At 34.9% G+C, this 25,448-nt stretch overlaps 1 protein-coding gene across 3 annotated transcripts in view; it reads left to right on the top strand.

The window, feature by feature from the left end:
* UGGT2 (UDP-glucose glycoprotein glucosyltransferase 2) overlaps positions 1-25,448 on the top strand; it is a 94,478-nt gene that overhangs the window by 51,434 nt on the left and 17,596 nt on the right. For all 3 annotated transcript variants that reach the window (XM_072849969.1, XM_072849970.1, XM_072849971.1), the window contains 11 exons: positions 1,114-1,320; positions 2,684-2,815; positions 4,812-4,939; positions 6,558-6,653; positions 8,454-8,556; positions 14,132-14,211; positions 15,915-16,104; positions 17,002-17,160; positions 18,361-18,446; positions 22,445-22,529; positions 24,256-24,341. In XM_072849969.1, the coding sequence (XP_072706070.1) occupies positions 1,114-1,320; positions 2,684-2,815; positions 4,812-4,939; positions 6,558-6,653; positions 8,454-8,556; positions 14,132-14,211; positions 15,915-16,104; positions 17,002-17,160; positions 18,361-18,446; positions 22,445-22,529; positions 24,256-24,341 (1,352 nt within the window). The remainder of the gene's footprint in view (positions 1-1,113; positions 1,321-2,683; positions 2,816-4,811; positions 4,940-6,557; positions 6,654-8,453; positions 8,557-14,131; positions 14,212-15,914; positions 16,105-17,001; positions 17,161-18,360; positions 18,447-22,444; positions 22,530-24,255; positions 24,342-25,448) is intronic.

The following is a 25,448-nucleotide window of genomic DNA, read 5'->3' on the forward strand; positions in this document are numbered from 1 at the left end:
TTGCACTGCCTTCCTAGTGTAGCTTTTCCTAATGTCTGCCACGCCAAAATCTGTGGCCATTACCCCTTGTTATACTGTTTGCCACTACCAAGAAGTGTTTGGCTCTGTCTTGTTTTTCACTCCCCTTTCAGTAGTTGTTCATTGCTATTAGGGTTCCCCGTAGCCTCCTCTTCACCAGACTGAGCAAGCCCGGCTTCTTCGATGCCTCCTCATAGGTCTCTGACCATCTTGGTAGCCCTTTGCTGAAGCCTGTCCAGCATCTCAACATCTTTACTGCAATGGGGTTACCAAAAGTAGGCACAGCAGTCCAAGTGCAGACTCACAAGTACTGAGTAGAGGAGAGTAAGAACTTCCCTTGATCAGCTTGCCATGTGTCTCCTAATGTAGCCTAGTATGCCGCTTGTCTTCTTTCCAATGAGACAGAGCATGCTTCTCAGGAACAGTTTAAAGAACACATTTTCAAGCTTTTCAAATAATTGTTTTAACAAAATTTTCTCAAGGGCTGCAGTTTAAAGTTTACCGTTTAAGTATGTTGAATACCACTGACTTTATCCCTTATTTTTGTATTCTTTCTTGCAATAGAGAATTCACCTTTTCAGTTAGTGACACTATTTGATTCTAGCTTCGAATATTCACTGTCTCTAGTAAGATTTAAGTGGCATCACCAATTTTAGCAAGTGAAAGATTTTCCTGCTGATTGAGATTAAAGTGATAACTGGATAACTTTTCTTGTATTTATTTTATGATCAGTTTGATATTTTCTGAAAAATAGAAAAAAACATCTACAAACCAGGTTCTGAAGTCTGTAAATGAGCACTTGTGTATGTCCTTTGTTAAAAAAAATGCTTCTGTAGAATGCTCAAAGGCAAATGTTCTACCAAAAAAAAAATCTTCTATTTAAAATATGTATTACAGAATAGATAAATCCTTACTAATATCATTTTATCTCCTAGTTCTGAATTAGGCATTGATGTATGTTTTCTGAAGACAAATAGCTGCAAAAAAAACCCCAAAACTTAAGGACATTTTACAGAGTTATAATAGATGGGAATACATTAGGTAACAGCAGGTGGAACTGTAAAATTGTGTATTATTCTGTATTTTTCTTTGCAGAAAACAAGCAGTCATACACGAGTTGGGATTTTGAACAATCCTTCATCAAAAATAAAGGAAGATAACACAGCCATTGCAAGAGGAATTTTGACTGCTTTTCTAACCCAAAACAACAGAAACTTAAAAAGTTTCCTAAGTAAACTTGCTAAGGAAGAGACAGCAAAATCCCTTGCTGCTGGAACTAAAATTGCTAAATTCCTCATCCCAGTGAGTGTAAACTAAATTAGACTACTTTCTTTTTCATTTTACATATATTTTATTGTAAGGAGATGTTGTTGAGAGTAACAGTGTTTGGCCAAATGCTATGAAGTTTATAACCCTTATACAGTTTCTTATCAAGCAGATTTGGATTTTTTAACAACTTTAATGTGATGAAGGATGAAGAATTTCTCTAAAGTAAAGGAAGAAGATACGAGAGTACTAAAAAATACAGAGTATGGATACTGGATTATTGAGACCGAAATAATTTAATTTTTAATTGGTTTGGTTGTTTGGGTTTTTTTAAGCTCTCTTAATTAAAATTACAGTATTAATATTTGTCAAGAATTAAGACTTCAGAAGTAACTGTTTTTATCTTGCTGTTGTGGTTGTGAGCAGTAATAGGCACAGGCTGAAGCGGTTGAGGTTAACGAGCATTGTATACTTCTGGCCAACATTTTCTGGTGTGTTTCTATGAAAATTCATTGGTTTAAAGTACAAATGTTGCTAACTTCAAACTTGACATGTAGAGTAGAGCTGAGTTACCAAATAACAGCTGCAAACTACAGGTTTCGTTTCAGAAAGAGCTGTAAATGGTAGTATTTTTAAATAGGAAGATTTGGAAGACTAAGAGAACTCTTTGGAACCATATTGAAAAATTAATTAGCAAGTTTGGGTCATGCTCTTATTTCATTGTCTAATAAATTTTGAAAGACATAGAGGTAGCTAATTAAGCAGTGTATGCATGTTGCTAATTTATTTTGTTATATCAGTTGTATCTGAATGAATCTATTTGCTTGGTCTGTATATTTCTAATGAAGAAATACATATCAGTAAAGTTTAATATAGCAGGATATTTACAGGTGAGGCACAGTGCCATTGTGTGCATGCCACAGTTCCAGCATTTTTTCCCACTTCAAACATTGATTTGTTATGTGCCTTACTAGGTGATGTTGGCTTCCACAAAACATGTTTAAGCTGTAACCAATGACTATGTTAAAATGACTGTTAGGTTTTTAAAGTAGTATGGATTTTTTTATACCTTTTTCCTAAAGGTGAGAATACAGTTCAGTTGTTAACAGAGTATGTTATTTTTCATGCAGCTGTGTGCTGGATCTTATAAAAAATGTTTAACCTCAGGCTCAGCTTTCCTCTCATGCTTGTTCACAGTTGCCCAAGGGTAAAAACTGCACACTAGCTAGTTGGGAGACCGTGGCTGCACACCAATAGTCATGTACTTACATTGAAGCTAAGGTTGTTGCTTTATTCTGATTTCTGGTTACTACATAACTTGAAGAAAATCTTCGCTTACCTCAGCTGTTGTACAATTTTGCTGAATCATTCCATCATCTCATACTTTACTTTCCTTTAGGGAATGGATTACGATACTTTTGAAAAGAAGTACAACACTTTAGGTCTGGATATAATTAAAACCCACCAGATGTTCTGCCAGGAGGTTCTTAAGCTGCTTCCTGGGCAAATGGCTGTTATGAGCAATGGCAGGGTAAGAAGGAAATTAATTGGTCTCTCAGTCTTTTTGTAGGTACTTTTTATTTCCTGGAACTTCAGTTTCAAGCTAAAGAAAATGCGTTATATTGATTTCCCACTTTTTCATCCTGTTGGTAGAGAGTGGTATGAATGTTTGCCTTGTTTATTATTTTGTTTCCTACTAATTTGTTTATTAGCTCCATTCCATTGAAGCTACTATGTACTTATGCCATTCCCACAGCTATTTAAGAGATATTCTGATAAAATGATAGAAAAAATTCTCTAAATAGGTTCATATTTGCTGTATTATTAATGATATTTAAGAATAAATTCTTATCCTGAAGTTACCTATATTTTACACATTTGGTATGGGATGAACTACTGTATATATAATAAAAAATAAGTTACATTGACTAGGGTAGTATTTCAAGCTCTTCTGTTTTAGGAAAAAACCCAAATTTTTCATAAATATTAAATTGTTCTATAGTCTTAACTCTTAATAGTCAAATAAAAATATAGTAGTTTTGCTGTTTCAATTTCTTGTACGTGTATTCTGAAACCAATAGCCTTTATTATAGTGTGGCTATAGATGAACTGTGATTAAAAAATACAGAGTTGGGTTCAATATTTAGTACTTGCTAATGACAGTTAATACCTTAGATTACAAATACAATTTATACAAACTACTCTTTGAGTTAAGTCTTTTCTATTTATTGCTCCACCATTAGAAAGAAATAGAGATACTATGTTGGCATCTAATTACTGGAAACTCTCTTTAAATTGTGTTCTTAGTTACTCTTGTGCATCCTAAATGGCTTTTGAGATATAACTAAAATACCACTACCACACCCACAGAAAGTATTTTTGTTGATGAAGTATAAAATAATTGTCTTGGCTTTTTTGCGTTAACAAAAAAACCCCATAACTAAATATGCAATTTTATTTTATAAATAGTTATTACTGTTTTCCATGCCTAAAAAAGCTCAAATAATGTCATATATTAAGTTTAGAGGAAATACTTTTCTTATAAATACTTGGATAAATTTGATAATATTCATCTACCTGAAAGTGTGTTTTCACTTTAAGAGATGACTTAAAGACATGGGATATCCATCATTTCTATCCTTGCTATTTCAGCACTGAAGATTTGTTTTTACGAGCAAATAATTTTTTTTCTAATTATGCCTTCTACTGGTATTTCATAATCACACTGTGGTTTTCTCTATCTCATGCATCATTAATACTAATAAAAACTTCAAATGTGGAATTTAGTTAGATGACATCTCATTTCTAGGAAGCAGTTGAATTTCGAGAGAGAGGCATTCAGCACCAAATTTACATCATGACATTATACGTCCTGGGAGCCCTGTAGGCTCTTGAAGTTGACTTGGGTCAGTTTAGCCTGGTAGACTATGAGTAGGAAATCCAAACAACATCCACAAAGCTATTTTCTGGGACCTCAGGGCACCTTCTTTTCCTTTAGACACCCAAAAAAAGTAGTAGTTCTATTTCTTGTCTCTGGATGGCCTCCATTTCTTATCCTTTGCTCTTGTCTTCCTTTCTATCCATTCTGCTTCATCTGAGAAGCCTTGAGAAGCTAAGATTGTGTTCACAGAATTAAACAACTAAAGACTGTGGTAGGCAGATAATAAGTTGAATTTCAGTTTAAAATAATATACCTAACAGAGCTTTTTCTTAAACTTAGACTTGTTATTTCTAAATAGTGTTCTCCTTTACATAGGTATGTATAATGAAAAATATCATGGATATTTCCATTGCAACTGTTCTTTGTGACTGTTAATTGACTGTAATTATATAACTGTAAAAATCTAATTCTGTATAGTTACTATACAGTTTAATACTACATAGTTAATAATATTGAGAGAGAGATATATATAGGGCTGGAGGTTCCATATTCAATATTGTGCATTCATTTAAAATATTAGTATATTTTTGCTTACAGAAGAAACATTATTGGGACATTCTACACTTAGTAACATTTTTTCTCTAAGGTACTGGGTCCTTTAGATGAAAATGAATTCTATGCAGAAGACTTCAATTTGTTGGAAAAAATAACATACAGTACCTCAGCGGAGAAGATTAAAGCTATTGTCAAAGAGATGGGAAACAGTAGTAAAAGGTAAAATTCTTTTGCATTTTGAGCCTTTATGATATACTTCCTTGTTTATTGCCTGTGACTAATAATCCTTTTGCATGGGAAATATGAACAGAGGTTCAAATATATAGTCACAGTACTCTTCATACTATATACTTATGTGTATACACTCTATATGCATTTAGTCAAAGTGTTTGTTGTTTACATGCTATATATTTGCTATCCTCTTACTTAGCATCTGAGTACTTCTGCGTAGGCAAGTTTTAACTGTCCCTCATTTCCTTTTTAGCATCTCCCTGACAGACTTAGTATACTTCCGTACTCAAACACTTGCCCTGTTTTCTAGAAGAATCATGTCTGCTAATTTTGTATCACCTTTATGCTTGGCTAATTTTGCTATGTGGCACAGTTTTCCACTATATATATAAACTATATATGTTGGTTTTCAACTGCACATGTCATTTCCCCTGCTGCTGACAGCCTCTTTGGTACCTCGTTGCTACAGCACAGAGCAGAAAAAAGGGACCCTGTGTTATTGAAGAGACATGCACCCTTTTATCATTGGTCATATGTGTGATGAGGCTTGCTTATCCAAAGAATCATATCCTCTCCAACTTGCCTCATAACATGTGTGCAGCTCTGCTAAATTACTCCAAGTACTTTATCTATTTTCACCGTACTTACAACTAAGAGACGAGTACAGCTAACTAAACAATTTCTACTAGCTTTTGTTTACTTAAGAGTAATTATAAAGAATAATAATAAGTGTGATAAATTCCAGCACATCTTAAAACCACAGTAATATCTGAGTATTGATATTTGAAGTAAGAAAGTGCGTTGTCTTTGGGAATCGTTAGAAAAGGAGCCTGTAGAGGCACGGACAGATGTGGTGCTCAGACACCCTGCTAGACAACATTCACACATCTGTTAATTGAAGAAGCATAAAGATGAGTTCTAGCCAACTTTTAATCTAAGAATCCACTTTGTGTACAAAGAAGAGAGCAAAATTATATTGTTTTTACAATATCTATTGACTTTCTGTGTCTGAGTATCATTTCTGTTATCTGGAAGGACTGGTGCAACAGAGAGAATAACTACCAGAAAAACAAAATCAAGAAGAGGTAGAACTATCAAGGAGATAAGCAGGGAGAGGCAAAACATATTTAATCAAATATTAAGACTTAGTGGCACTGAAATAGAACTACTAAGGCTTATAAGGAATTTCTAGTAAGAAATACAAAAAAATTAAAAGATGTGGCCAAGTAAAATTGAAACTTTTTTCATTTGTCTGTTCCTAGATGATGTCAGAGAGGAAAAAAATTGCAAAAAAAGTATCACAGAGCTATAAATATCAGCAGATTGTACCATCCAAACTGTGAGGCTCAATGGTAATTCTGCTAATTCTGCATTGCTTAATTTTGAGAAGTGTACAGTTCACAAGCTCTAAGGCAGTAGTGGTTCTTGGGCATTATCATGCCAGATGTTTTACTCAAAGTTACAAATCTTGAGGTGATAATCTTTTTAAAGAGTTCAGGATGTGGGCTTTAAAATACCCTTTATGTAAACAGACGTACATAAAAATGTGAATGTTTTACTCCTTTTTCTAATGAAAAACAAATTGTATGTGCCTTATTTAATATAGTGGCAGTGATTTGATTATGAAAATAGATGCCCTACTGTCATCTTTGCCTAAAACAGAGATGAGACAACATGCTGACTTACTCAAAGAACAGCACAGGTAAGTTCTGTCTGCCATGATAATGCACTTATAGTACTTTCATATTAAACTTAGAATGTACTGATTACTACATAAGGTCTTTGAAAACCTGTGTAAGCATTCCAGTTTTAAATGAAGTTGATTGTATGGTGGTAAGAACAACCTGTTGATCTGGCCTAGTCTAATACATCTTTACCTCTCTCTTAATAAATTAATTAGTAATACCTAAAGATTTTCAGCCTTATCCTTTACTGAAAAAAAGAGTGATTACAGTTGGTGTGAATAGAAGTGGTGATCTAGCGTTAGAAAACTTGGAGTCCATACCTTTACTAAAATGTTAGAAGTAATTTCACAGATTAGAGCTAAAAGAAACCCCCGCTAATTTTCATTCATGTGGAAAACTCTAGCACAGCTTTTTCTGTTCGTGGATCCTGAGTACTATTGTCAAGACTAATATACATACGTTTATATTGTGTAACAGTTTGGCTTAGCAAGTCTCACTCTTGACCATAGCTCCTGTGCTCAGCTTGACGCTAAAATACAGTTAGATTAGACTGTAAAATACAATTAGATTACATTCAAAGGCAAGCTGATGGGGCTCATTGGCACTTAATTCCTTAAGAAAAACTGAGCAGACTGTCTTCAGTTAACAGATTTACACGTGGCGAGCTCATATTAGTGTCACTAGTGTGTTGGCTAGTGTCACTTGTATGTTGGCTCCTTGTGTTTCTGATCCTAGATTTAGAAAGTGAATATGCCACAGGCATTGCCGTTTGTTGTCCTTGTTAATGAATGAGACCTAAAATACCAAGATGTGCATCTGTTAATCTTCTTTGTAATGGGATACTAATGGTAGCCATTTTTAATTTAAGCTTAGCTGGAGCAAACTTTCTGGAGCAAAGACAGGTACATTTTTTAAAAGGACATATGCTAGCACAAGGACCATGATAAAAATAATTTTTTCTAATGCTGTTTTCAAATCCTTACTTGTTTTTATTGGTAAAGCTGTTCTAGTGTGCTGTGCTGATGTGCTGGCCCTACCTAATACTTGTTGAATAGACAAGGAGTGAAATCAGTAGCCTGTTTTAAGTGGCTAACACCTTTTCCAAAGTTATACTTATAACAGGGAGTAATATGCTACTACTATATTGGAGGGGTTTGACTCACTAATGGTACTCACATTTCTAGGTATATTTTTTGTGGAAAACAAATTCAGATAGTCCATTTTGTGTATTTACAGCACATGATTTTTTTTTTTGTTTTAAGGTTTACTAACATTTCCTTCCTGTAGATCCAGAGTACTTTAACTAGGGTCTCCTTTACTTAGTTTAGACAAGTTTATAAAACTAAATTATTTTCTGGAATGCATAGAACTAATCCATCTTATCAAGTTTCACGCTTCTCAGTTGCCATTTTTCTCACTGTTATTTTAAAATTGTGTTACCATCGGCCCTTGTCAAATCTGATGATTCTAGATATCGATAAAGGAAACTGTAAACCAGTGACAAAAAGGCCATTTTTAAAATTTTGCTGTGTGTTTTCCTTTTATTTTATTGATTTTGTAATGGGACATGTATTTAAACAGTAACCAGTATGGAACTATGTAGATTAATGCTAAATTTTAGTTGCTGTTCATGTTTAGCTTTTCTAGTGATATCACAGGGAGTAATAATGTTTACTGTTTGAAATGAGGGAAACGTCTTCACGAGCAGTACAATCTAAAGTGGCTCTGATATTACAAATTCGTGTCTAAAAGTGTTTGTTATTTCCATAAATTTCATTTAGTTTTCATGTCACTTATTTATTAATTTTTTTTAACAGCGTAGTAAAAGTCGATCCCCAACAGAATGAACCATTCTGTGATGTTATTGCTATTGTGGATCCATTGACAAGAGAAGCACAGAAGATGGCTCATTTATTGATTGTAAGATAGTGGTCATTTCTTTTAATTTGCATATTTGTAGTTTAATTTTTACTAAACTTTTTCTTATTTCCATGTACAGTGTAGTAAAGGGGTAAAAAAAAATTAGGTATTTTAAAAAATATATATTTGGTCATTTAAATTCATATTAAAAAGTTGGGGATGATCTAATTCATCATTGTAAGTACCTTATTTGCAATTAAAATTCTGATGCCCCATGAACCATTCCTCTTAAAACTGAGTCCATAAATGCTCTTATAGACACTAGAAGGAAAGGAGGAGGTTGTCTGTGTAATATAGAGGGAAAGGATCTCCCATCTCAAAATCTTAAGAGGCATATGCTTCATTCCATTAAACCAAATCACCTTAGTTTTCCAAGGTACCTAAATGAGGTGGTCTAAATCTGACCCATAATATGATCATAAGAAGATTGGACTATAAACCTTTCAGTTCTTGGAAAGGTATTTCTCAGTTGATTAATGCTACCAAGTATATCTAGAAGTCTTCTGTTGTGTGTAGCTATTGATCTTCTAAAGAGACTGTCCTAAAAACATAGCTCCTAAAATTATTTTCTTTTTTCACTAGCTGCAGAATATCACTCTACCTCAAGTTCCTTTATAGTGTCCCATAAAAATGTAAATTTTGTCTTCTCTTTATGGTCCGTTACAATTCTGAAGCCCGTAACTTGATTTTTGCTGCATCTGAGTTTATCTTTTTTTTTCTCTGCAGTAATTACGAAAGTTTCATAAACTTTTACATTGCTTTTTCCCCTCCCATTTTCATACCTTTATACCTTTTGTATTAAATGTTGAGGCATCCACTCACTCTTCATACATAATAGTGAAGCAAAGTAAAACATATAAAAATTTCATGAAAATTCTGTTATTTCAAAACTCTGAAGTACTAGCTTTTCTCTAGAACCAGATCTTTCATTTCACCATTTTCAGTTAAAATGAAAGCTTGATATTGCCAAATGAAAATATTTTCATTTTGGAATTGACTGGAAACTCTCTCCATTCAGTCAGAAATTCATATTATGGTAAGTTGTGTGAAGCACCTTGTAGCTCAGATCAGAAGCCTCCATTCCTCCTAGAGCAACAGGGTCCCTAATGAGCAGTATCTTTCCTAATGCATGCCTAGGCAAATGACTCCCATGGTGTACCAAGCTGTTCGGCTATCGCAGATCCTACTTGACTCATAGGAGCTATACTCTTATTCAAGAAGCTAACCCTTAGAAGAGAATAATGAAATGCTCGTGAAATTAAACAAATCAGAAATATTTTAATTTAGATGAAACTTATTTTCAATTTTTTAATTATTTTTAAATGAAAAATAAAATAATCTGAAAATTAAAAAAATATCTATCGAATTATCTAGAAAGCCACCTCCTCCTGGTGTAGAGACAAAACTTGCATACATATACAGCAAGCCCCAAACTCAAAGTTCCTAAATGGATGCCTTTCTGATTATCTTGCCATATATAGGTGTTGTGGTTTAGCTTCAGTTGGCAACTAAGCACCACACAGCCACTCACTCACCCTCCCCCACGCAGTGGGATGGGGGAGAGAATCGGAAGAGCAAAAGTAAGAAAACTCATGGATTGAGATAAGAACAGTTTAATAATTGTGAAAAAGGAAAAAAAAAACAAACCCAACAATAATAATAGATTGTAATGAAAAGGGAAACAACAAAAGAGAGAGGAACAAAACCCAGGAAAAAAAAAAGTGATGCAACTGCTCACCACTCACCAACCGATGCCCAGCCTGTCCCCGAGCAGCGATCACTACCCCCCGGACAACTCCCCCCCCCCCCCCCCCCCAGTTTCTATACTGAGCATGATGCCATATGGTATGGAATAGCCCTTTGGCCAGTTGGGGTCAGCTGTCCTGGCTGTGCCCCCTCCCAGCTTCTTGTGCACCTGGCAGAGCGTGGGAAGCTGAAAAGTCCTTGATCAGTATAAGCACTACTTAGCAACAACTAAAACATCAGTGTGTTATCAACATTATTATCATACTAAATCCAAACCACAGGACTATACCAGCTACTAGGAAGAAAATTAACTCTATCCCAGCTGAAACCAGGGCAATAGGTGACTTAAATAGTGTAAACTTTAAGCACTGGCATATTTTTGTATTTAAAGGATCTTTTTTTGAATAACGTAACTGGATTAGTGCCCAGTATATTGGGATGGTAGCTATTCATGGTGCAAAATTTGTGTAGTAACTACGACAGCAAAGCACAGGATTCTTGCCCCAGTCCGTGTTGAATGTGTCCACATTATGATTTTTTTTTTACCCTAGTGAAAGCATGCTATTATATTACTTTGTGCCACTTAATAGTCACTTCAAAGAAATATTTTGGTAATTAATTTTTTTAAATATAAACAAAAAGTTACTCATATTAAATGGAATTGAAATTGCGAAGGTGTGAACAGCTATAGGTAAACTGTAATCTAACTTTACTGCTTAGTCTGAGGAAGTGGCAATTTAAGGCCAGAGGCAAGGTATGAGTCAGAGCATGAATGAGAGCAGAGCCAAGGCTTTTATCTGTTTTCAAAAAATATGCTGGATTGTATCATAAGAACTGCTCTATATGCTCTCCAGGGAGAGGCAGGCAGAACTTTCCATATAACATGTGTTTGCATTTTTCAGAAAGTTTGTCATAGACTTTAGCATCAAGTATTTCCAGACAAGGCAACAGTCACTGTCTGCAGTAGATCTTTAAATGCTAGCCCTGGCTTGACAAGGGTTGGACCATATCAGTTCTCAGCAGAATATATGGAACAGCTAACTGGTCCTAAAATTATGAAGGTGGTCCTAAGGTGATGTGAAAAAAGTAGAAATTCTTCCTTCTAAAAATGAGGACAAAATGGAAGAGTTGGGGTTTTTTTTCTCATGGTTCACCAAAACCAGATGAAAAAATATTATACGTGGTGCCACTGAACACACTACATGTCCCCTAGCCAAACTGCTTTAGTCCAGCAGCTTGTAACTCTTAGGATCATCTACTTTTTTTTTCTTGTTCCAGTAACTGTCAAAGAACTTAAAAATGTGGAGAGAAAAATCAAACCTGTTCTTTTTTCCTGTCAATTATCTTTTGCCTTTTTTTCTTTGTTCATTCTGTCTTCAGGGAGAAACTCTTATTCCATCCCTAAAGTGAGGAGAAATCTCGGAAGGAGCCCCTTTTGATAATCTAGTCTGATTTCCCATATAACACAGGTCATAGGACTTCTTTTTATCAATTAGAATTTGAAGTAGAAATCATTCTTTTTAATCTAATCCTAATTTAAATATTATCAAGTGGTTGAGTAAGATCACAGCTCCTACTGAGCTCTTCCAGTGGCTAATTAACCTGACTGTTAAACTCAGACTTGGAATTGCAGAATTTTATTTAGCGCCATGCTGTAAGCATTCATCTTCTCGTCATTTTGCCAGTTCTATTGAAGATGCTATTACAAGAGTTTGTTTTCAGTGTAGATGCTTCATATTATGGTGATGTTCACTCACAATTCCACGTGATTGGTTAAATAATTGTGGTTTAGTGAGTTAATGCTTTTCAGATGGGTTGTGGTAACTTACAGCAAGCATTTTGCAAAGTGACTGCACATGTAAAATAAAACTTGGGCTTAAGTCATTTTCAAGCCATGTAAACTGAAGTAGTTCAGCCATTTGCTACAGTTTGAAATACTCCCTGAACAAAATTTCCATGCTCTTCTTTGCATTTTCTTAATTAAAGTAAACAGACTGAACTCTTCAAATACCCTGCTATAAAAAAGGCTTTCCAGTCTTGTAACCATTTTCACACGTTGACTTGAATGCCCTGGCTTTTGGTGTCCTCACAAGCCCTAAATAACAGAAAACCGAATTCAGTATTCCAGAAGTTGCATTGTTGGAAAACACACAGATAATGCATTCTTGTCTTATTTGTAATTTCCTTTTTCAGTTCCTTTGAAATGTTAATTAAGAATGACATTATTCTTTTGGCTACAATACTATATTAAATTTCATGGTCAGCTGATGAATTGGGATACCTCAGTCTTTTTCAAGATCATTTCATTCTGCACACAACCACCTATCAATGCAGATTGATGAAGTATCGTTCTTACTAATGGGATGAGGTTTTTGTCTTGTTTGAAGATAAAGTCCAATACAGGTTTACATAATTCTGGATGCAACATCTTTATTTGAGAAATTGTTTTCTTTAATATTGAAAATTCTGGGTATGTTTTAGTAGATGAGACCAGCTAGCACTGGTTATAAATACTTTTTATTCTGAATGATGGATATAGATACTTGAGTCACTTTGACCTCTATTTTGATTTTGGTGGTCTTTAACCCATGTCATGTACTACTTTCCCTTCTTATGCTTTCAGTGCTGTTTAGGTTCTCGTTTCCTGCTTCTTCACTTGTTCTCACCCTTATGCCATTCCCTAGTCTTTATTTTTTGCTCAGTAGTTTTTCAGTGGTGTTATTCAGGTGACACAAAGGATGAGAATGAGAAACTAGGAGCAGAACAGGTCCCTAGGGCTATGTAAAGTTATAGCACTATAGTAAAGAATATGTGTAGCCATGGTTTCTTTTCCTGAGAAAGAAAAAAATGGTTATTCTAAAAGAGAGATTTTACAATTAGCATTGTCTTGTTTTGTTCCCAATTTACTTGCCATTATAGTAATTTTAGATTTTAGCCTTAGTAGTATCAGTATTTTAACTTAGCTTTAATGTCTTATTTGCTTTTCTAATAATATCCATAAAGGTAGACACAGCTGCTTTATGCTTTCAAATAAGCACTTTGGATCAGAAACCACAGAAATGAGGGTAACTTGGTAAAGGTTTTTAAGAGTGCTTTAAAGAAATTAATAACTTTGTTAACTTTAAACAAAATAGATTGCTCAAAAAAATAAGAAAAAAATACTGTCCTAATATTATGGTTCCTATATAACACATCCAGAAAATTAGTATTTTAGAAATGAACAGCTGAAGAAACTGAGAAAGAAGTAGAAATATTTTAACTTACTGGAATGTTTTGATGTTGATTGAATAGTTTAACACATCATTAATCTATTGCTGACATTTAAAATCAATAAGTAATTAAGTATTAAAATATTTATCTGATCTTTACTATATTCAACAATTTACTGTATACAACAATTTTAATAAGAGTGAAAGTCATTGTTTTAAGACTGGTTATCGAATAAAAGGCACATGTTGTACTTACAAACTTTCAAGTGCTTTAAAATCTAGAAAACATGATATGAGAAAGGTGATAATATAATTTATCAAGCATTGGAAAATGGGGATAGCTGCTCTTTAAAAAACTGCATCAGTAGGGGAAAACATTAACATTTTGACTATCAAGAATATCATGTGCTAAATCATGCAGTTTTAGAAAAGGTCAAATCTTTATTTGGAATATCTGACAACATCCTTTAATATATAGATATATTTAGAACTTTAAAATGTTTGAGATTTCTACTGAAGTTTGAGAAATGACAGGATGTCGCAAGGATAACTTTGGCTTATTTTCAAAGTTTGATGATTACCAAGAACCATTTTTTACAGAGATTTTTTTTTTTCTGTAGGTACTCAAAGACATTATCAATGTGAAACTCAGGTTGTTTTTGAACTGCAGATCTAAGCTGTCAGAAGTGCCACTGAAGAGGTAAGTAGTTTATAGCTTTTCTTACAAGTATATGATCTTGCTTGGTTTGGAAAAACAGCCTTAACAGTGTATATTCCCTTAAAAAATAAACAGTGGTTTGTGTTTCTGGATTCTTTGGTTGCATTAGTTATTTTCTTAGACTGTAAGTTGAATGTTACCTAAGCAGTTTGCACTTGCCTGGAGAAAAATTCTAATTCTAAGGTGTCAAGCATGGGATCACAGGGAAGTGATCAAATGCACCTCTCATAAGCAATCCTTAGAGAAATCAGTGGAGAGTCTTTCATGCCTGTGAAAACTTGCTGAGGGAGATTGTCTGCCTAACACGGTCATTTCTTACAGTCCTCTTACTGTGTAATGAATTGTATAGATTAAGTACACTTAACTTAAAGATGAAATTCATCTGAGTACATGTACAGTCTGCATTTGAGATCTTGTTAGAATTTGTTAAGAATATTATACCCTGAAAGTACCTGCCTTAAATTGAAGTTTCTTTTAACTGTCTGTAAAGACTAGGGTTCACTAATTCAGTTATAGATGTTTACACTGAAGTGAATTCCCCAGAGAGGATTCCTTTCCCTCTAAGAGAAAGGTTTAAGCACTGCCATCCCTTTGGCAGACATTTTACCTATAATCTTATTATGAGAGAGAGCTGGTGGCAGTCCCTTCCCTTTAGCCAGCAGATTAGAGAATTAATCACTTGCCCACAAAACAGAAGTCCTTAGTTTCTGTTTGGTTTGAGAGGAATTGAACTCACACCTCTTATACCGCAAGAGAGTGTCTTAATCATCAATCTTCTGAGTATCTTGTGTGAACATTGTCATGATCGCTTTTAAAGCTAGCCACTTCGTAGGTATTAGTGCCTGGTTCTTTCCTTGTGCTTGGGAGAGGTGAGAGGAAGTGTTCTGGCATCTACTCTGTGGACAGGTTGTATTTTTCTTGCAGTGATGCTTTCATATGAAATGCATCCATATACTAGCCTAAATACTTTGTGGGAAAATTATATTCCTCCTGATGGGTACAGACTTTCTTACCTTTTTTTTACTTTCTGTAGTAATTAAATGTCCTTTTTTTTTTTTTTTTTTCATGTGAAGCACTCATTGCTTGCTGCTTTCACCCTCCATCTTCAGTGCTGCTCTTTCTCTGTTCTGATTCTTCTCATTTTGTTGAATATCAGTAGAGGAAGGAAGAAAATCATCATTATTTTGTTGTTGCAAGGATCTTTTACCTGTGGAATAAATGGAGTAAGCATTGGAGAAGAATAGACACACTTGTCCTTTCCTGTACTCTCTGTCTTTGCTGCTGCTAGTGTCAGGAACTGTTCCCAAAGACTCTTTTCTTCCAGCAGATTAGTCCTTCTGCTTAGTTTAGTGATATAGATTCTGAGAATCCGAGGCAGTTCACAGTCAAGATGTTTAGATGCACCTCTTGGATATTTACCTACCCAGCCATTTAGAATGTTAATGGGAGCTATGCACTTTCCCAGCAAATATTTATCAGAAGCGAATAGTTCTGTGTTCATTTACCTGCCCATTTGAGATGCTGTAGGTATTGTCTGACAGTACTCCAAAAGAACAGGGAGCTACCATACCTCCAAACATCATTAATTTGGTAAACATTCACTATATTTTAAAGTATTTTAGAAGAACTTCATGTTTGGAACTTTATGCTTCAGTAAGTGTATTTTTTTTTAACACTTTCAACAGCTTCTATCGTTTTGTTCTGGAACCAGAATTAACTTATGGTATCAACAAGCACCTTCCTTCTGAACCTATGGCAAAATTCCTAGAATTGCCAGAATCATCCCTTTTGACTCTAAACATGATCACTCCTGAAAGCTGGTTGGTTGAAGCAGTAAACAGTTCCTGTGATCTTGATAACATTCATTTACAGGATGTAAGTAATTGTTTTTAAACATTGTAATACTTGTGTTGGACCTTCTACCTCAATGGAAATCTTGTGGGATTTTTTGTCTCTTGTTTTCCAGAAATGCTTTCTGTGGTAATTGATTATTTTGGTCAGTATTTTACCATTTTTATTTTCATCATCTTTTTTTCACATTCTGTCTTACTTTAAAAAAACCCCAAATCTTAAAAGAAAGCAATGAAACAAAAAAAATCAGAATGCAGAGTACAGGTAAAAGCAATTTATCTGCTGTGCTGAACTTTATAATGTCTATGGAAATATTCTTTTTTTTAGATAAAAATAAAGCAATTAAGGGATTCTGTGTGCTAGCTTTCTATTTCTCTTTTTTTTGTCAATATTTTTGGTAATAATAGGTTTAACCTAGGTAAATCTTCAAATAAACCTGAATATATTGCTGTTTATTAATATAGATTAAAATATATTTGACCCTTTTTTAGTTCACAATTTTTTAAATTATATTTTTAATCTCTCAGCTCCAAAGTCACTAGATTTGTTTCAGTCACTAAACCTATGCAAAATATTGAGGGTATTTGATCCACCAAAGCTGTGTATTTTGAAGGTGTATTGTGAAAATAAAGGTTGGGATTTACCTTACCAAAGTTGCCTCAGCTTCCTCAATAGTCAATGGAGAGAAGGTCTTTCCAGACCGTGATTCACCCTTTTTACCTGGGATACCTATTTTAAAATTGAGTCAAGTTCCTTCTGGAAGGACCTTTCTCTCTCTCTTCTTTTTTTATTTTTTCTTGGTTTTGTTTTTGACAGTTGAATTTAGGTGAGGTAAATCCCACTCGTGTTTGTCATTGTAATATGTTGCTTTTCCCACATAGTTAAATGACATAATTTATTGATGAAATGTTCCTTCCACAGATAAAAGGGACCGTTATAGCAGAATATGAACTAGAATACATATTGCTTGAAGGACATTGCTTTGATGTGACGACTGGACAGCCTCCTCGAGGGTTACAGTTCACTCTGGGCACAAAGACTAATCCTGTCATGGTTGATACTATTGTGATGGCCAACCTGGTAAGTATTAAGTACAGAAATAGTTGTTACAATTGCACACTCTTCATGAGAATTCTTTATGAGCTTCTTGTTCTTTGAATCCATTTCTCTGTGTTGCAAGCTTAGTAATGCTAAAAGTAACAGGAGTATCCTGGAGTTGAGACCATCTACAAAAGGAGACGTGCACCTCTAATTTGCTGAGCTTTCCCCAGCTCCTCTTCTGATTCAATGTAGGTTTGGATATTTTTAGATCCTTATCTGAAGTGCCTAAACTGGGAGTCTAATTGCCTTAAGTAGATGTTAGGAGGTATATATATTCAGATGGAGATTCCACCAACAAATGTAAGATGTGAATCACATTCTGATTAAAATAACCATTTTTGTTACACGATGATCCAGGCAAAAGAAGGTTCCTAGTTTAGATGCTTCAGCTAAGTGCTTAAAGCCTCTGTGGGACAAATCCACACCTGAGAATTCCTCTGGTCTTCCAAAGTAATTATTTTTGGTTTTAGCAGGCTGTAGAGCAGAAAATCTTGTGATTTCTGAAGCAAAAGATTTATTTTCTGTGGGCTAATCTAATTTGATAGAGGATTAATTTTGATGAATAAGATGTTACCTATCTGCCATTCTCTGTTCTCTGTAACTACTGTATCACAAGGAATAAAATGCTTAATAAACTGTGAATCTTTGATTTTTCTTTCTTTTTTTTTTTTTTACACAAGTACTGAATACGGTCTCAATAGTAGAGGATGTTCAACATGATGCAACTTTTAATATTTCTTCATATTCCAAAGCTGGCTTTGTCTGGCTTTCACATAGTGATAGCTGTATGCAGTGTTCCTAAATTGGGAAGGAGCTGTGTTGACTTGGAAAGTTGTTCCAGACAAAAATTTTAAGTTCCAAAGAAACTTTTCAGTTTAGAGTCAGTATAGTAATTTATTTCTTTACTGCTTGCTTACTTACTGTTCTAGGTGGAGATTTTGTATGCAACTCAAATTCAGCTAGAAAAAAATGGAGCACTGGAAGGCATTCATATGGAAATACAGGAAAGGTGATACTTGGTTGCATCACTGCCATATTACTATCAGGGCTAGTATGACAGTAGGTCATGTTCACTAACAGCTGCAGTACCAAATGTTGGATAATTGGTGTTTGTATGTGTATATGGTCAATTCTGAAATGCTGACAGAACAAGTGACTGTCTGTCCTTTTTTTTCATAGGGATATTTTCAGCTGAAAGCAAATCCAGGTGCTTGGACACTGCGATTGCGTAAAGGAAGATCTGAAGAGATTTATCAGGTTTTTTCGTAAGTATTAATTTATCTTTTGGAAACATTCATTGGAAAAGGAATCTGAAAGTGCAGCACATTTTGAAAAGATCTGACAATACTGAAGGAAAATGAGCAAAAATAACATGAAAAAAATAGAACAAGAAGCAAATTATTATTTGAAGTTTATAAGAGATACCTTATTTCCTGATAGTGTAAGTTGTTGTTTGGTTGTTCCATGTGTTCTTGAAGGCATTTGGATATGCTAATTATAATAAGCCTAAGCTGCTCAGCTAGAGTTGATGCTAGCAAAGTCTCTTGCTATACAGCTACACAGCTACCAGACACTTGCCCTGTCAGTTCCAAGCATGGTTAGCGTTATCATGCAACGGCCTGCACCAAATTCTGTAGAAATGTCACTCATGGTTCTGTTGATTAATATTTTGGCATTCCCAACATACTTAACATGTAATTCCAAGAATATGTCCACTGGAGCATTGCTAGCTTTCCAGCAGCATCTTGATCAGCTGGAGCAAGTGCCATCAATTTCCCTCTCATAATTTTTTTTTAGCCCTGAAAGTGCCTCTGAATGCAGTGTTATTGATGGGTGGCATCTTTTTTTAACAGGAGCATTATATTCGTTTCAGCTCTAGGCTTTTTTCTTCAATTAATTTGGAGTGTTTCTTAGTCATCTAAGAATCACTGTGGTTACACCTTCACCTTAGGATTTAGAAGTACCCTTCAGTTCTGTACCCTGGCTGCATGTTGACTGCGCCACACTTCCCTCTCTTGGAAGAAACCCCTGTACATGGAAAGAAGTCACGTTGTGCTCCAATAACTGGCATTTAGTTGCCACCTATATGGCTTATAGATCTGTAATTTCCATGGTCGATTTTCATATGAGGAACATGCACTAGCTGTCATTCCAAGTATTCCTTAGAAGTATCATCTTTTTCTTGTGTTTTATGTAGCGGCATAGATCTGTAGCATATGAGGGCTTCCTCTTGAAGCTTTGGATCCAATCCCTTCTAAAGCAACAGCATTGTTTTATTTTATTTCAGCTTCAGTTCTTAACTCCCCCCCGCTCCCCCAGTAATTCTGTGGGCTGAAACAGGTCTATTTTCTTACAAAATATTTATTATTACTTGGAGTTCAGCAACACATGGTTCCATATGATGTTTAGTCATCAGCTACTATTAAAAAATGAAAAAATTGATGAACAAGTTTGCTGTTTTGAATATTTAGTTAATGCATCAATTTCAGTGTTACAGGAAGAAATGTTAACAGGATATTACGTTCATTCTATTTGTTTGCAATTTTCAGTTTTTTGTTTTTCTAGAAACCACTCACAATCTGTTGAAAAGGCAGAAAAACATAGTCTTTACCCTAAGAAGTTCACTTGATTACCAGCAACTGTAGCTATATCATTTGTCTAATTTAACATTCAATTCCTAAGATATATAAAGTGATTTATGAAAGATATCAGTGTAAAAAAAATGTAGTGAGCTTTAGTTGAATTAAAAAATGAAACAAACCCGCTCTACTTTCTAGGTTGGATCAAAGGAAACTTAAAACATCTGCAGTTTTTTAAGATTACTGATTTTCCCTAAGAAGTAGGGAAATGAGCTTAATTGAGCTCAGCTAAGTTATGTAAAATTAATACTTGATGAGGAATCTAAACAATAACACTTATTTCATTTAATTATTACAAGCCATAGGCTTAGAGTACAACAGCTAAAGTATGTTTGGGAGGCTGTACCAGGATCTTTGCTGTTACTTTTAGTGATAACGGTGTTAATGGTATTAAATTGCTATCAGAACTCAAGCAACTATTTGACAGGATGGAATTTTGCCAAGAGGCATTGCAGGATATTCTCCATCCTCATACACTAGTCATGTCCTCTCCTGTTGAACTGTTGCAACTGTTGAACAGTATGCAAGACATTTTGCTTGGATTTAAAAAGGAAGTTGTGCCTACTTTCAATGACTTTACAAACTAAGTTACACTAACAGCGTTCAGTACAAACAACAATACCTTTTGGACAAAACCCAAAATCCTTACTGGATTTGTTAAGGCAGTTTACAAATCATGATCCCAGTTCTTCAAAACCCCAGGTCACATTCAAAACCTTATTCACATGATTGCTCATTTGAAATGTGCCTCTGTTATATGAATAAAATTACAACATGCTGAATAGCATATGGATAGAGACCGAGAAAGGAGGAGAGGTCCTGTGTAAGGTTCAGCACACTGATTTAAAATTAGAGGACAGTATGATGGACTTGGTTTTCTTTCAGAGAGATACCTACCTAAAAACAAGTGAATATCCTCATCTGTAAGTAGCCATTGAGCACATAGTTGGGTGGCTAGGAATTGAAATGGAGAGGTACTTGGTCAGAAAAAGAAGTTACCATAGTGTAATAGTAGGAAGTATACAAAGATGTGAATGGAGAAACAGATAAATCGGATCTTGAGACCAACATTAAGTGTCCAAGGTAACTAATGGTAACTATGACTATTTTCAGTACATTATTCATACTGGGACAGAAATTCATCACACTGAGTGCTGTGCAGAGTAAAACAATTGGCACTTGGTAAAGATGGAGCCAACAGTGAGGGATCTGCAGAAGAGATTTAGGGACACAATATGATGTTATTAAACTTACAGCCAAACCAAATACGTTGAGAATATTGTAAAGACTTTGGAAAATCATCTTCATCAGCAGAGCTGCAGAGCTAGCTACAGAATTCATAACACAGAGATTTTGAGGTAACCGAGTGAATGATAGAGAAAGTTTTGATTGTGTAAAAACTGAGGGCAAAAATGGGAACGCTGTGCCAGCTGCTGCCATTTCTGCTATCAACAGTTTGTGTTTCACTCTAGTTTTACTATTTTAGAGCTTTTTAATGACACGCTTTGTTTAAAATGGAGATCTGTGCCCTTTTATGTTGAGTACTGTACATCCCTGTGATAAAAAGACAGTTCTTGGCCAAGTGTTTGTAAATGCAATATTTTAAAAGTGCGAAAATGAAACTAAATCAGAGAGTAGAAAAGTCAGGATAATCCTGAACATCGTTTTGTGCCAGAATCAGCCATCTGTATGAAACTGAGTAATCATAGGCACATTTTACAGAAATGTATTAAATAGAAAATTCAGATAAATATATAAAATCCTATCACTTTTAGATAGGTAATATGAAACAGATTGAAACAAGATTTTAATACTTTTGTTTTCTAGGCAAAAATAAATCAAGCCTAAGGGGTAGCAGATTACTTTCTTAAACCGATTTTTTGTACGCATAGCCTTAGCAAGAGGAAACCACATAATGCTGTTAAAAGACAGAAAGGATTGAAGGAAAAATATATGGACTATTGAGGTATAAAAGCTATGAAATTTGAGAATTATGTTATTACACTGTATCACAGAGTGACAGTAACATTTTTCATACTTGTTACTCAGTGGACTGCAGTACAGTTTCGAGATGCCTGTATGGCTTTAAACTGATGTTCAGTAGGGCAGATGTTCATGTGCCTTGCACAGCCATGTCTTTAGGGGTACAGTTACCAAAGCCAACCTGTTGAAAGCCAATCTTTACTATCTCAGCACTGTGATGAAGCTTTCCCTAGACTTTTTAAAGCAGATTTATTTTAAAAGTATATTTAATGTCATCACACAGCAATTTCTAAGATGTTTTCCATATTTGAAAAAGAAAATGTAGTTTATATTTGAATGTAATATGTACCTTTATAGTACATAATAACGTATTCAGCTCTAGGTTGCTGCATTTTTTCATTGGTTGATAAAATTTCCTGTGAAAATGCAAATTAAAAGTGAGGGCTACTACTGCGGACAATGTCTAGTGATGAATAAAACTCGGAAAGTTTCTGAAGTTAAGATATAATTAGGTGCAAGTGAAGAAATTTTGTTTCTATAAATATCAGCAATCTTAAACCTTATACTCTAATTAAACACAAGTAATAATGCATGTTTTAATGAGCCAGTACATTTGCATGGGTTTTTTTTCCTCCTCACAGGCATGAAGGAACAGATTCTGTAGCTGACCTGGCAGATGTTACCGTGGTATTAAACAACTTTAGAAGCAAAATTATCAAAGTCCAAGTATGTAAAGAGATACCTTTTTTTGGTCTGCAGTATTGCCTTATATGAAATATGACTAATGCTTACATGTCTTAGGCTATATTTAATTGGAAGATGTATACTGAAATATATAACTTAGATTTTGTATAATTAAATAGAGAAGGGTGTGCAAATTAATGTGGTTAATTTGATCCGATCAGGTTATACTAGTTGCATGGGAGATAGTTAAAGAGCTGATAAAATAATACATCCATGTGCGTAACATAGATGGGATTTATCTCATCTAGCTTAAGGTGTCTAAGAGTGTAGTCTAGGTGGCTTAAACTCCCTTTCTGCTCATTAGAATGAGAAAGACAGTCCAAAGGACTGCTCATCCCAGCTCACGTATGTATTTAAACCAAGGGGATGACCACCTCTTGAGACATCCAGTTCTCTCCTGTGACTGGGGAGGGATTTTACATGAAGTCCAGATACCAGAGTGGAAGTTCAAGTTAGGTATGTTGAATTGTACCCTAAGCTGCCAAATTTGTGTAAATGAAATTACATTACTTTCATTCTTAAAGATGTATTCAAAAGAGATAATTAAACATGAGTTGTTATTATTAAGGAGAAAGAACCTCATAGTATTATGTTTTCCACTATTTTGTAAACAACATTTTGTGTAGGTGTACTTGGTACATTGTATCCTAATTTTTAGACATTGAGAAGGAGAGAGAACAATGTAAACATCAGTACAAAAGGAATTTTTAAAACCACATATATGAATCTCTTTGCCAGTCCTGTAATGGAAAGTTTCCAGAACCTGGAGAAAATGTGTAACTCTCTGGAGCTTGATGAGCCTGCCTTTAAACCACAGTGAAGGGGTAAAAGGGTGCCATTTGGGTCAAAATAGGAAAATTATTCTATGTGAAAGGTGGTGCATATTAAGCTTATAACTAGAATATGTAAGCTCTATCATTCGGTTGAACTGTAGAATCACTTCAGTGATACCTAGGATGTGGCTTCAGAAGCATTAGCTAGAACGACGTATGATTTAGTGTGAACAGAAATCTGTAAGCGTTAGCTTGACAGTATAAACGTGTGAAATTAATATGGTTAGAATTCAGTATGTTCAAACATTTAGTGTTTTAGAAGCTGTTTGAGTCTCAAAACAATTAGGTTTCTTTTAATCAAGGAAATTAAGGTCAGCAAACAAAATTAATTTGTAGCCTTTATTAAGCATCTGGGTAAGACAGCAGAAGTAGCTTAAGTTAGATGGGAGAGCTTATGTTTCAGCAACACATTTGTCGCTTTCTGCTTGTGAAGGGCTTATGAGAATCACAGTTTCCCTTCAGGTAAGTGCCATGCATGGTGCGACACCCTGCTACCCTTCTTCTGCCAGCTAATAGCTGGAGCACAAACCCATGAAGGAGGAAAATGAGATATGATTCCTCACACTATTAGTTACTGTTTGCATAAAGAAGTACAGAGGACTTGAACATGCTGTTTGATTTATTAATCACCATTTAATTTTTCATAATTAATTACTTTTCTTCTTATTACAGTATGTTCTGTACATAGTTTAAAAGTATGAAATTACATTTTTACAGTTCCATGTAATGTGGTTCAGTATTTTACTGCAATAGAAATGGGTATGTTGGTCCAGTTCTAGCCAGTAAGTACACCATAGTTAGATATCACAACTGAAGTAGTAATTATTATCAACTAACTTCCCAAATTACTCAAATACATTTATTTTAATGACTAGGTACAGAAAAAGCCTGATAAAATGAATGAAGATCTCCTTACTGATGGAACAACAGGAAAAAAAGGAAATTGGGAATCAGTTACAAGGTAATGCATAATTTGCTTATACTTAAACTGTGCCAGGACATACTTATTATTACTCACAGCAAGTAAGTGTTTCTTACTTGATAGTGATACAAATATGTAAAAAGGCTCCCCAAGAGATTTATAATATAAATAAAAGAGGGGGAAAGACAAGCTATAATGTCTTGTACGTCTCATTATTTATTTCCTTTTTAATCCCTCCTTTGCATTTCTATTTCCTGTTCATTTTCTCCATTGGCATTATTTTTATTTTGTTGTGGCAGGGAATCAATCTCAATGTGAAAAATCTCAGCCAGTAATGTGGTACTCAGGTGTATCAAACTGAACATCAAAAAGCAGGCTATGATGCTGCGTGTCTGCTGCTAGACATAATTTATGAAAGCTCAAGAAGTGTTTTTGTATTTGTCAATAAAATACCTTTTACTTTAAAGTTTGAGTTCTATAAATAATTGTAATAAACGTCTCAGGCTTTACATTTGTGGCTAATAACATAGTAGTATTTCTAATTTGCTGTTGTCGTGGTTTAACCCCAGTTGGCAACTAAGCACCACAGAGCCGCTCGCTCACCCTCCCCCCCCAGTGGGATGCGGGAGAGAATCAGGAAAAAAAAAAAAGTAAAACCCGTGGGTTGAGATAAAGACAGTTTAATAGGACAGCAGAGGAAGAGAAAATAATAATAACAATGATTAAAAAATGTACAAAACAAGTGATGCACAATGCAATTGCTCACCACCCACCAACCGACACCCAGCCAGTCCCCAAGCAGCGATCGCTGCCCCCTGGCCAACTCCCCCCCCCAGTTTCTATACTGAGCATGATGCCATATGGTATGGAATAGCCCTTTGGCCAGTTGGGGTCAGCCGTCTGGCTGTGCCCCCTCCCAGCTTCTTGTGCACCTGGCAGAGCATGGGAGGCTGAAAAGTCCTTGATTTAGTATAAGCACTGCTTAGCAACAACTAAAACATCAGTGTGTTATCACATTATTCTCATACTAAATCCAAAACACAGCACTGTATTAGCTACTAGGAAGAAAATTAACTCTATCCCAGCTGAAACCAGGACCATTGTAAATGTTATATAGCATTGTAAAATGTTGCTTTCAGTTGCTGA

This window comes from Ciconia boyciana, chromosome 1 (genome assembly GCF_034638445.1).
Source record: "Ciconia boyciana chromosome 1, ASM3463844v1, whole genome shotgun sequence".
NCBI lineage: Eukaryota > Metazoa > Chordata > Aves > Ciconiiformes > Ciconiidae > Ciconia > Ciconia boyciana.